Raw genomic sequence first — 12,522 nt, 5'->3', positions numbered from 1 at the left:
AATGGTAATACGAGTCCGGCGGTAACCAGGCGGTTTTACCACCTCGGTTACCGCCGGACTCGTAATGAGGCCCTATATCTTATCTGGGGTAGGCTACCAGAGGGATTTGGAACCTACGGCTCTCCAGCTGCATTGGACTAGGACTCCCATGATCTCTCATTATTGACTATGCTGATTAGGGCTGATGGAAGTTGTAGTCCAAAACATCTGGAGGGCCATAGGTTGCACTACCACATGTTCACACTTTGGCACTCTCTTCAACATGTCTGTCCCAACCATGCCCCTTCATGCATGTCTTGCCCTTGCCAAACTAGGCCCTTTCCACATATTTGTGCCCCCACACGCTAACCACTCCCCCCTTCTCACATGATAATGCAGCTGCAGGGAAACGTCTGCTGTCTATGACGTGTACCGGAGAACGGTTTAGCTGCATAGACTGGCCTACTTGGTCTGTGATGGACAATGTAAGGGCAGATAATGGCTCTCTTGTCTCCCTTCTTGCTGGGCTCTTTCTCCTTGGAGAATACCCCAAGGATGTGGGCGGGAGTAGTCGTCTGAGATCTTTCTAGTGTGGGGTTCTGTTGCCTCACCTCAGCTCCATGTGCTAGCAAATGATATCTACTTGTGCATTGGGTCACTCATATTAGTGGCCTCTTTGCATTTGAAATAACCAAAAAATGACAATTAACCAATGTAGAATATAGAAACATTTATTACAAATATTCTGCCATTCACAATATCTTACAATACGATGCTGAACGGTGAACTTGTCTAAGAGAAAAGTAACAACATTGAACAATACTGAGTCACATTTAACAACAAACAGAGCCTGGAAAGCAGGAAGGAGAAAGCATGAGAATTAAATATGCCTGCTTGGAAACTTGATATTCACACAAATGTAAAGAAAACAAGGCACATATTGAGATTTGAGGTCTGTTATGTTATATAAGGTTCACCACAGTAGTACAAGGCTAAAGCCTCTTTTCCTCCACCCTATATTGCCCTTCGTAATAGCAGATTTCTGCAGCATGCATCCCTTCCTCCAATTCAGGACTTAGTTTTCAGATTGCATGACAATGCCCAGATACAGTTTCTCCAATAAACAGGCTTCATGCTAAGGCAACAGTGGTGATGTTAGTTAAAAACTGCAAATTAAAAACAAACATTAGTTTAGCGTATTATAATAGAGGTGGTCAAGAGACATGATTCTTCATTGATCAGCCTCTGTGGCTTAATTACATTTTCCAAAATGAAAATACTAAAAGGTATGCAAGAAATGAGGCCGGCCCCCTTAAAAACAGAAAGCCAGCCCAAGTATTTTACATAAAACACAAAAACGCCACAAGGTGGTTTCTAGGTCCAAGCCGATATGACAGAGATAAAGGTAAAACTACAGAAAGGTATGGAAGGGACCTGGTGAGGGTCAGGGAAGCAGGAGCTAGCAGGAAAGGATGGGGGCCATGTTGAGGTGTATACTCATTGAAACTGCATGTGTTATTGCAACCATAAGAAGGACACCAAGCAAGTATGGAGGAGGCCCAAGAAACATTTCATAGCAATCCATGAGAGGATTAGTCCTCAGAGAACTTCAGTAGCAAGGAATGTCGGGAGCACTTTGACATGACCAAGCACCAAAAAACAGTGGACTTGTTAGATGATCAGGACTTCATAAACAAATGCAGACACTGGATATTAACTTCTAGGCACCCTCTGTCTTCCTACGGTTTACGAGACACCCGTAATGTGATCCAAGTTCATATTTTGCTGTGCCTGGTTCTTAACCATCCTGCTAGGAGGTCCCATCTTTTTGGCATTAACCATTTACATCCGCAATCACAGAGTGAGCTCTTTCTATGCATTCCCAAAACGTTTATAGAAGAAATGTTTATTTGCTTTACAGATAGCTTTATAAAATATCACCCTTACTCTCTTGAAGCCTATTCTCCAATTTACAATGACCCTCCTCTCTTCAGTATTATTCATACTCTTGACATATACCATACCAATTAATTTGATTTCTTTCGCCACATGACTTAGAGCTTGCTTAAGGAAGGGATCTTTGAAACAGTTCCAAATATCCGTCTTCTAGGAAAGCTGTGCTGTCTCGCTGGAAGGCTTAGCACTTTGAAATGGATTAGTAACTGGCTATGAAATAGAGCACAAGGGGCCTCATTCCGAGTTTGGAGGTAGCCATGGCGCTATTTGCGCCATGGCTGCCTCCAAACCTGGGTCCGTGTCCGGTCTGGGTGAATGGGGACTTACCGGGACATTCCGACCTGTGCGGACCCAGTAAGTCCCCATTCAACCAACCATTCCCCATTCCCATTTGAGCCCCAATAGGGCTCAATGGGAATGGGGAAGTCGCTAATTACGGGCCTGCTAATAGCAGGCCCGTAATTAGTGACCTGGTCCCTTAGCGGGACCCGTAAAGAACATGTGGTCCAACCACACGTCCTTTGCGGCTCCCGCTAAGGGTCCTCGGAATTGGGCGGTAAGGGTTTACCGGCACCGGTCTCCTTACCGGTGCCCGGTATCCCTTACCACCCAAGTCGGAATAAGGCCCAAGATGTGGTGATAAATGGAGTTCCCATTGGGGAAAAAGAAAGGACAAGCAGAGTGTCACAAGGTTATACTCTATGGTCATCCTTTTCAATACCTTTATCAACAACATAGCAGAAATGCTTGAAAGAATTAAACAATTATTATTTTTACAACCAATCTCTATTTGCAGGACTTATTTTAAAGTGCTGTCCATGCTCAATTGACAATCCTCATTTGGGCTATATAAATCCAGCAGGAAATGTGGCTTCCAGAATTTAATACAGTATTAAGGAATCAGATCTCAAAATTGAATCAATTCTTTGCTATCGCCAGACCCTTGCTTGAAGACAATAAAACCTGGTATCATTTTTAGTGACTATGTGATATAAGGAACACCTCGGGTATTGAGTTCTCTGCAATACTACTTAGAAACACTGAACAGAAACAAACAAGACCTCATGCTCGAGGCGAAGACTGGAGCTCTCTTTTTTCCTTCATTACTCAATGACCCATACACTAAGATTATGACTTTAGGACCCTCTGACACGTAAAGGATTGGATCCAGGTTGCCCATCGCTTACACTGCTCCGAGTATTGCAGACCCTATCTGTCAACAAGTTAATCAGCGCTCTCTCACTCTGGCCGATTCCTCTGCATTTCCAAGATCTTTTTTCAGAAGTTTGGTAATGTTAATAAATCCAACACAATTTAAGGAAAGAGGTAGCATGCATTTCCCACCCTTTTGAATAAAAAATATCCTCCTACATTTTCCTGTTATGTTTAGAAGGTTCCATAGAGTGGGCATTAGCATGTGTCAAAATGCTGGTTTAGTCCACTAGACTCAGAAACCCAATGGACTGTCTCATTGGAATGATCCAAATACAGATCTGTTGGGCAGATGCCACAAGCAGCTTCTTTATATCAAGCACACTCAAAGGAGGAGCTACAGTTGAGGAAAGAGGAGCTAGTACACAGCGTGCCTCTAATTTAACTTGCACATGATATGCTAACTATAACTGTTTTTCCATTATACATGTACCATTAAGCTTGTAGTGCCTTTTAGATGTGGCCTAATGCTCCTGTGTACACATCACACACACAGTTAATGTCACATATGTATGTTTGTATGAAAACAGCTAGTCTGGAGAGTAAAGAGTACTCTTAGTAATTGTTGGTGTCAGGCTAACAAGGTTCTTCTAGACTACAGGCAAGAGATAAATTGTTCCCAGCAATTTCGACGACTGCCTTGCAAGCATTAGTTGGTCAGACTAGGTTAAGCCATGCCAGAAACACTGCAGAAAAATGTAGTTTTTAACACCTTCCTAATTGTAGATGTTTTTAATCAGTCAGTTAATTACATAATTTAAAAATATGGCTTGGATTACTGCCAAAATGCACCTTGCTGGGTGGATTGGGCTTAAGCGGTGGCTCATTCCACAAATGGTTTAATGTGCCATTATTAGAACCTAAAGGTATAGAATATAGCTGAGCCAGTCATGCTGTGTAATAATCTCTTGGGAGAGGTTTCCAGATGACCGACAGCTTTATTCTACTTATACACCTTTGAAGCCTGTTGATGGCATAGTTCGGCAACCCATGATATACAGAATTTACACAATTAATTCCAGACAGAACTGATGGCTCTGACGAGGGAGATTCAGTGCTTGGTTTCTACGTTTGGAAGAATATTTTTGGCCACATCTAGTTGAACGTTTAACCTCTGAGCCCTGCTCCTTAAATGGCAATTATGATCCTACTAACATTTGAGATTCAGCTGGCCTTTAGTAGGGCTAGCCAAGTGGGCCTTGCAAAAGCTGGATGGCATTGGTATGGGATCCCAGCTTGTTTTGCCCCATTCAGTGCTAGCATGCTGAGCATTATCCAGGCTGTGATGCCGGTAAGGTGATCATGAATAACTTTGTGAATGCCCTTAATCCTCACTACTTGCTGGATGTCTACAGCATACATCTGAAAATTAAGACTATGGCCCTCATTACAACACTGGCGGTAACCCATGGCGCTATTAGCACCATGGTTGCTGCCGGGGTTGTAACGAGTCCGCCAATGTTCAATAGGGAATTACCACCCCATTCCAAGGTTGGCGGGGCGATAATTCCCCATTGAACATTGGCCCTTCCCCATTCCCATTTTTGCCCCATAGGGCTCAATGGGACTGGGGAAGGCGGTAATTACAGTACCGCAAATTGCAGTACCGTAATTACCTCAAAGGTCCCTTTGCAGGTCCCTACTTTAATGGCTGGTCCAGACCATCCGTTCAGGTCGGGTCCCGCAAAGGGACCTCGTAATTAGGCGCTAAGGGGTTAACGGCGCCGCAACCTTTTATGGCGCCGTTAACCCCTTAGCGCCAGGGTCGTAATGACCCCCTATGCCTCCAAATGACCCCTGCTAGAGGTCACAGAACAAGAGGAGTGGGGAGATCGAAGAGCTTTCGGGAACCACTTCAAATCAATGACCTTGCCTTATGGAAGCATCTGTTTAATTTGTTTATTTTTACCCAGCCAAGAACATATGCAATCCTTCTTCTGACTGCTCTTCAAGCGGACCATCTCGTCCAGCTGATCCATCAGGTGTCAACAGTCATCTGCGTCGAAGGCACCCCGAAAGTCCAGTAAAAATAGGACTACCCACTGCGGTTCCATCTGTTGCCAGAATTCCAAAAGATCTGATTCAGTCTTGTGTCCGGGCACGAAGCGTGGCTTGGATCAGCCCAAAAACCTGTGCTGCTCAAGATGACTTTGCAGCTACTGCCAGATGAATGACTTTGCCAATTATTTGCTGGTTTGTGATGGACCAACACTATGGGTTCGGCATGGGCAAGGTTAGGGGGACCTCACCTGCCATCAAGCCATCAGGTCTGGTGATCTCAGGAACCACCATCATACCCCAAATTTGTAAAATAAGAACATAATACCCTAAAGGTTTCGTGGAGTATTGGAGGTTTTAGGAATAAAATAGTGAGGGGCGTCCAGCCCAAAACTAAGGGCTTGTGGAACTACCAACGAGGCACCGGGAAGGAACAAGACTGGTGAACAAGAGAAGGGACTTCTTCCTAAATAATATGGAGGTCCTTCTGCCACTCTAGAGCAACGTGGATGCTGGAGAAGACTCAAAGCTTTAGGCCCTCATTTATAAATGAAAGCACACTGATCAGAATCTCACTGTTTTTCCGGTTCTCATTGTTTCAGCGGAGGTTATGAGATTATTTTACACCAGCACTAATGTGCTTCCTGGGGATTAATTATGGTTTTAAAACGTTTTTTTAAAACACTAGATAGGCTTCCTGAAATATGTAATTGGCTGTACATCAAAAGAGTTCAGGTTATTTATTAGAAAGTGTTTTTCGATATCCCAAGCATAGGCAGATCTATTCAGTGTTCATGAACATTACTAGAGATCCCATGATGTAGAATTAAAGGATCACTTATCTTCTTCATATTGATTTCTCAATAACGGAGGAATGTTAGAAGCTGGAGTTTTAGTCAAGTGCATACTTTGTACCTTCATTGCCTTCATTAATTAGGGAATCTAGCTGCACCAAACATTAGTCACATAGTGGTTGTGTTGTCTTGTTTGCCTGTGCAGTAATAATTCTATCATTGATAACGGATTATTAGATTCTGTGTTAACAAGACACGCATGTTGGCTAACTGAACACTGGTTATAGTCTGCACTAATAGTAGGACATCTGCTTTCCAGTCATGTATGCTGGACAACTGCAATCCCATTCACTAATAACCCATTGTTAGGTTCTTAGTCACTAATTATGCATTGCGACTAATGCCATTACCTATAATGACTTAGCAGTCATTAGCAATGACCACTTGTCTTAAAAAGCCACACACATGCAAAATACTGTATCCATCGGCACAGGATGGGTCAAGTCCCTTTGAGCATGGCCACTCTGGTATATAGGTGATTAGACAGTGCATGCACATGGTTTGGGTGTCTAGGAGTTTAGACTTGGCATAGTTTGGCAACGAGAACTGAAATAGTTTAATGAAGCTGAAAGCAAATGGGATTCAGAACCCCACTACTGGAGCTCACTGCAGCAAAGCACGTATCCAACAATACCTTCAAATTGTATATTTATGGGTGATACATGTAGATAATAAAAGACAAAATGGGAGCAAAGAAAACTGCCCAGGACTTTGCAAGGCAGTGGCCTCTTTCTAAGCTCTAAGCCAATGTACAATGCGTTCAAACAAGCGACTGAAGCCATAATAGAGTTAAGCAGCAAACAGCTGAGAGTATATGGCCTTAACAGACCATATGTTAATGACTTTAAACGGCTGAGAGTGCATGACGATTGAGTGGTTATTTAATTCCTCAACATTACTATTGCCCTCTCCTGGATCCATAAGGAGCTACACCTGCAACCTAATGCACCACAAATGCAAATTGGAGTGGTGTTGCTGCAGGTTTCACATTAGCTTCCGGACAGGCATGCTTCATTTGGTGTACTCTGTTACTGATGTACAGATTCTCAATTAGATACATATCCAGGCACAGTGCACCTGCAAGCTTGACCTTTCTTCCAAACAAAGCACAACACACTGGACAACTGCATGCTTTTAGGAGATGTGACATCCATAGCCTCCAATGAACACAGCAATGAAGACACAAACAGAATCTTCCTGGAGCCTGTACATACAAAGGCATCTTTCCGTGGTAGTGGACAAACAGGGGGACGGGGACAAGCTGCCCTTTTGCCAAAGTGTGGAATTCTGAAGGAGCGTGAGCGATCACTTCTGTACAATGATACACAAATCATTATAGAGCCAGTCTTGTAGGGAGAAGTCTAGTTGCGAAATGCTTCATAAGAGGATTTTGCGGATTTCATTTAAGGATATGGATGGTCTTGTTGGCTAGGACATCCAATGGTCTACACAGCATCCTCAGGATAATCATCCGTAGACTGTTACCTTTCAGCACACCAGATCACAGTAGCATTGAGAAATCAATTAGGAATTGCTTGATCTCCCTTTCAGTTTTTTATGCCTCTGAGTGGCACTAGTAATGTACCAGATTTCACCCACAGATTTCTCCTCCGTCGAAAGCTGTCAATTTGCGCTTAGGGAAGGATTGGATTTCTCTGCAGGTCACTGTATCCAAGCTGGGCTTCCTGTGCTGGTTCTCCGCGGTGTGCACCGTGTGACTGCAACACTACGGACAGAGCCCCACATGGGATCAATACAGTTACAGCTCCTGGCTGTCAAGGTTGGCCTGAGACTATGAGTAGCTATCACTGGAGTTCCCTCTGGTTACAGCCTGAGTAGCCTGCTCTGGCATGAGAGAGGGGTCGGACAGGATGGAGGTTGAGGTGCTGAGTTGGCGAAGAGAGCTCAGAACAGCTGAAAAAAAGAAAACTGGAGTTACGTCAACATGTGTATCATTTTAGATAACTACACACTTGGCTGCATTATTTAGCATCATCGTTTTACTCTAGTCTAGACGAAAAATAAGAACAGACAAAGCCACCTCTTAGTGCTCTACTTTAGGTGCAGTTCAGTGACTACCCTTAATTAAACGGCAGATATGATCATTCAATCAATGGATTAAGAGTGTGTCACACCACATGCAATATCAAAGTGACAACCAAAAAAGAGTCAAGCGAAGGCAGGCATATATCCCAACACAAACACGAATTGACAAAAGCAATAGGTTGGATTTTTATAAGTAAACGTGTTTACTGACGGATGAGCTTTTATTTGGTTGAGTGGATGAGTTAGAAAGTGTAAGAGTGAATGATAGGTGTTTGGAATTGCAATTTTGTGAATGGATCTGTTGCGAGAGGGATGAGGGGTAAGTCTTGGGGTCACTGTGTGGGTGGTTTGGGTATAAATAACAAGACATTAACTCACTTTCTGCTGTTTGGAAGAACTTGCTCTCAAACCTTGACACTAACACTCCCTCTGTCCTCATTCTCCTTGACCTCTCCTGTGTTTGACACGGTTAACCACATCATCCTGATTGCACATCTCTTTGACACCCTGGGTCAGGCTCTGGTGTGGTTAATCTCCTTTCTTACGACTGCCCATCGCAGGTTGAACTCGGAGCCTTTCTTTCGACTATTGCTCTCTCAGCTTGTGGTATTCCCCAGGGATATAACCTCTCCCCCTGGATCTTCAACGTCTATATGGCTGCCTTGGCACAAGTAATTGCTACTTTCACCTCTAACTTCCAGTGTTACGTGAATGACACGTAACTATCTGTCAAGCTACCCTCAGCCGCCTCCTCCTCGCGCATATCGGACTGTCCGTTATTCCATCATGGTGTGCTGCAAACACCCTCTGCCTCAATGCCAGTAAGATTGAAATCGTTTGCATTGGGACCTCTGCTCCTGCTTTCCCACTTTCATTCTGGCTGGCCTCCCTTGGCCCTGCACCCGCACCCACCGGCGAGGCAAAAAACCTTGGGGTCATCTTCGACTCCACGCACTCCTTCTCCTCTTACATCTCTGACATCTCTAAAAAGTCTGACTATCAGCGACACCTGCCTTGAGGTACTCTAACTTTTCGCACTTTGCCCCAGCGGCTGTCTCCAGAGCCGCAGTTCTCTCTAGGCTGCACTATTACAACAGCCTCTTCCTCAACCTCCCTTCTTCTGCCTTGCACCCTCTGCAACTCATCCAGAACAGAACCGCAAGACTTATCTTTGGCCTTAAACCCAAGGACTGTATCTCTGCGGTGCTGAAATACCTTCACTGGTCCCCGTGGCTGCGAGGATCAAGTTCAAGACCCTCTGCATTGTTCACAAGGCTTTCTGGGGCCTGGGACCTGCCTACCTGCAATGCTGCCTACCTAAATACTGTCCCTCACGAGCCCTCCCCTCATCTACCTCCAACCTTCTGCGAGTGAGCCGGTTCTCCAAACAGAGATTTGAAGGGAGATCTTATCATCAGCAGGTGCCTCCCTCTGGAATAGCCTCCTTGCCACCCTCTGTCTTGAGTCTGACCTTCTTAAGTTCCGGAACTCCTCAAGACCTTCCTCTTCTCCTCTTCCTTTGCTCTCCCTCTACCCTGCTAACCTGGTGCTCTTTTCTCTCCATCTCTCCCTCCTCTTGCTTACAGCTTTCTGACTGGCCGCCTGGTCAGCTCAGAGTCTCACCGGTCTCGGGCACCACCGCCAGTCCTCTCTTGCACTTGCCTCAGGGCCCTACACCCACCCACCTTCACTGCATTAAGAGATAACCCTAGAGAGTGGCTCTCTCTGCACTTACCCCAGTCTCAGTCGACTGGGTGTACTTGGACCCCCCCTCCCTGTTCCGTCTATGCACTTGCATGATCCAAATGCAATGTGTCTGAAGATAGTCTGTCTGTTCTCCCTTGTCTTCTCCCCTAAATCGCACTGGTAAAACTGCAGAATCGCTGTCAGGCTCAACTGTTATATGTATTTTACGCATTTACTCTACCTGTGCAGACTATTATCGTCTCAGAACTTCAAGGGCTCTAAGCGACTGTTGTTTTCCCCATGTCCCCACCCTCCTTGAGCGCTTTGAAACACTTTCCTGTGTATAAACTCTACATAAATAAAGAATACAATACAATATAATACTTTGAAAGGTGTTAATATCCAACAATTCAATGGTATTAACATGGGAACGATTTACGGTTGAGTCAGCCCTTCTGGGATTACAAACAAGTGACCTACAGTGTGGCAATAGATCAGTGCAGCAAGTGCTTAACTCCCTAAACTATCTTATTGGATGGCTAGTGGGTTTGTGTGTTTTAAAGAGAGGGAGGGATAGAGAGAAAAAGAGTGAATGGGAAGATGGTGTTTGTGTGTGGATAGATGAAGAACGGATTGGATGATGACTGTCTAGTGATTAATAAGGAGCATGTATCTGTGCACAGATGGCATGTACACATGGTTGGTAGATGGAAGAGTTGTGTGGATGGATAGTGAGAGCATGTGGTTGCTGCTGCATGAGCTGTCGTTCGGAACATTACGATGAGTTCAAATGGTAGGGAGCATGTGTATAACAGGCAAAGTAGGAGAGCTGGAGGGCAGACAAAGCAGGCACAGGAAGTGGGGGATAGAGAGTAGGCACCAGGCCAAGGGGTGTTCAAGCACTGGCAGAGGAAAGGCAGAGCAATGCAGATTTAGCACAAGGCTAACCACTATAGGAAAAAGGAAGCTAGGAAGAGAAGATCGAGTGGTGTGTACCATGAAGCATAGTGGGAATCAATGAGATGAACAAGTTACTTCTTACCTTGTAACGTTATTTCGATGGGATGTTTCTCCGACGTATTCCTTATCTTTGATAGATCATCTCCCAGCTTGCTGGCCTTGGATTTTTCTTTTCAGTAGAGGGCGCTGCGCGTCGACGTCCCTCGAGCTGTCGTCCCTCGACGGCCTCCGTATCGGCGCCAACGTCACCACGCGTATAAATAGACTTGCGCAGCGTCCGTTGCTCAGTTACGTTTTGTCGTTAACAGTTGTTTTACATGAATTGGTCATTGACCTTGAAGGAGCGTAAGCTGCAACCACAAGGGAAGTATTACTGCGGGGATGGATGGAAGGGGCGATGAGGAATACGTCGGAGGAACATCCCATCGAAAGAACGTTACAAGGTAAGAAGTAACTTGTCCTTCGAAGGGATTGTGTCCTCCGACGTATTCCTTATCTTTGATAGACTCCCATAGCAGTGGTGTGCAATTGGAGGTGGGAGTAAAACGCCATGTTTCCTTTTAGGAATGAACAGAATGTAATACGGCTTTGCCAAACCTAGTCTCTTGACTGGAGGAGGAATCCAGGTTGTAAAATCTTGTGAAGGTATGTGCGGACGACCATGTGGCAGCCGCACATATGTCTCGAACCGGAACCCCTCTTTGGAGGACCGAGGAGGCAGCGATACCCCTGATTGAATGTGCCCTAAGATTTTGAGAAGGCTCTTTCCCTGTCAGTTTGTAACATTCCAGGATGGCCAAAATAATCCATCTGGAAATGGTTTGTTTTGTTATCGGTAGTCCCAACTTGTGCCCTGAGTAACTCATGAACAGTTGGTCTGCTTGCCTAATCCTAGCAAGTCTGCTGATGTAAAAGCTTAAAGCCTGCCTTGGGTCCAGCCTATGTAGCCTTTCTTCCTCTTTCCCCGGATGGGGAGGCGGATAGAATGAAGGTAAAGTAATTTTCAGAGTGATGTGGAATTCAGAAACCACCTTTGGGAGGAAATTAGGCTTCACCTGTAGGACAACCTTGTCTTCATGAAAAATTCTATGAGGGGTTTACAAGCTAGAGCTTGTAATTCGCTCATCCTTCTAGCAGATGTTAACGCCACTAATAAGACAGTTTTAAGGGTGAGAAATCTTAGCGAACAAGAGTGGAGTGGTTCGAAAGGAGTACCCATCAGGAAATTTAAGACTAAATTTAAGTCCCATAAAGGAACCTGGAAAGGTTTTGGAGGGTAGACATTAGTTAATCCCTTTAGAAATTGTATTACTAAGAGTAATTTGAAATACGAAGGTTCCTCCGCAGTGCGCTTGAAGATCGATAGCGCTGCGAGATAGCCCTTGATAGTGCCTACTTGAAGGCCTGAATTTGCCAAGTAGAGTAGAAAGGATAACACCTTTGGTGTACCACATGAAAAGGGGTCGATATTCTCTTCTCTACACCAGCTGCAAAACTTGTTCCAACAGCAGCAGTATAAAGACTTTGTTGCTGGCCTTCTGGCCGAAAGCAACACTTCCATGATGTCATCAGGGAGGTCCCAATCCTTGTATCTCAACCTTTCAGAAGCCAGGCGTGAAGGTTGAGGGTTCTGATGTCTGGATGGAGAACCTGACCTCTTCTGTGAGAGAAGATTCTCCTTTAGTGGAAGAGACGAATTGAAGGGCAGATGGAGATGTCCAGAAGGTCCGGGTACCACGTTCTCCTGGCCCAGTCTGGGGCAATTAAGATCATGGTTCTCCGGAATCTTCTCAACCTCCTGATCATTTGAGAAATGACAGGGACTGGTGGA

General features: G+C 44.9%; 1 protein-coding gene across 1 annotated transcript in view; it reads right to left on the bottom strand.

The window, feature by feature from the left end:
* Positions 1-3,046: 3,046 nt before the first annotated feature.
* Positions 3,047-12,522, bottom strand: part of MLXIPL (MLX interacting protein like) — an 800,126-nt gene continuing 790,650 nt past the window's right edge. The window contains exon 17 of the mRNA XM_069614794.1: positions 3,047-7,913. Coding sequence (XP_069470895.1) covers positions 7,792-7,913 — 122 coding nt within the window. The 3' untranslated portion in view covers positions 3,047-7,791. The remainder of the gene's footprint in view (positions 7,914-12,522) is intronic.

This window comes from Ambystoma mexicanum, chromosome 9 (genome assembly GCF_040938575.1).
Source record: "Ambystoma mexicanum isolate Mex_15411 chromosome 9, UKY_AmexF1_1, whole genome shotgun sequence".
NCBI classification, from domain to species: Eukaryota; Metazoa; Chordata; class Amphibia; order Caudata; family Ambystomatidae; genus Ambystoma; species Ambystoma mexicanum.
Note: the sequence above shows the minus strand (reverse complement) of the source record. Positions and strands in the feature narration are given on the sequence as shown.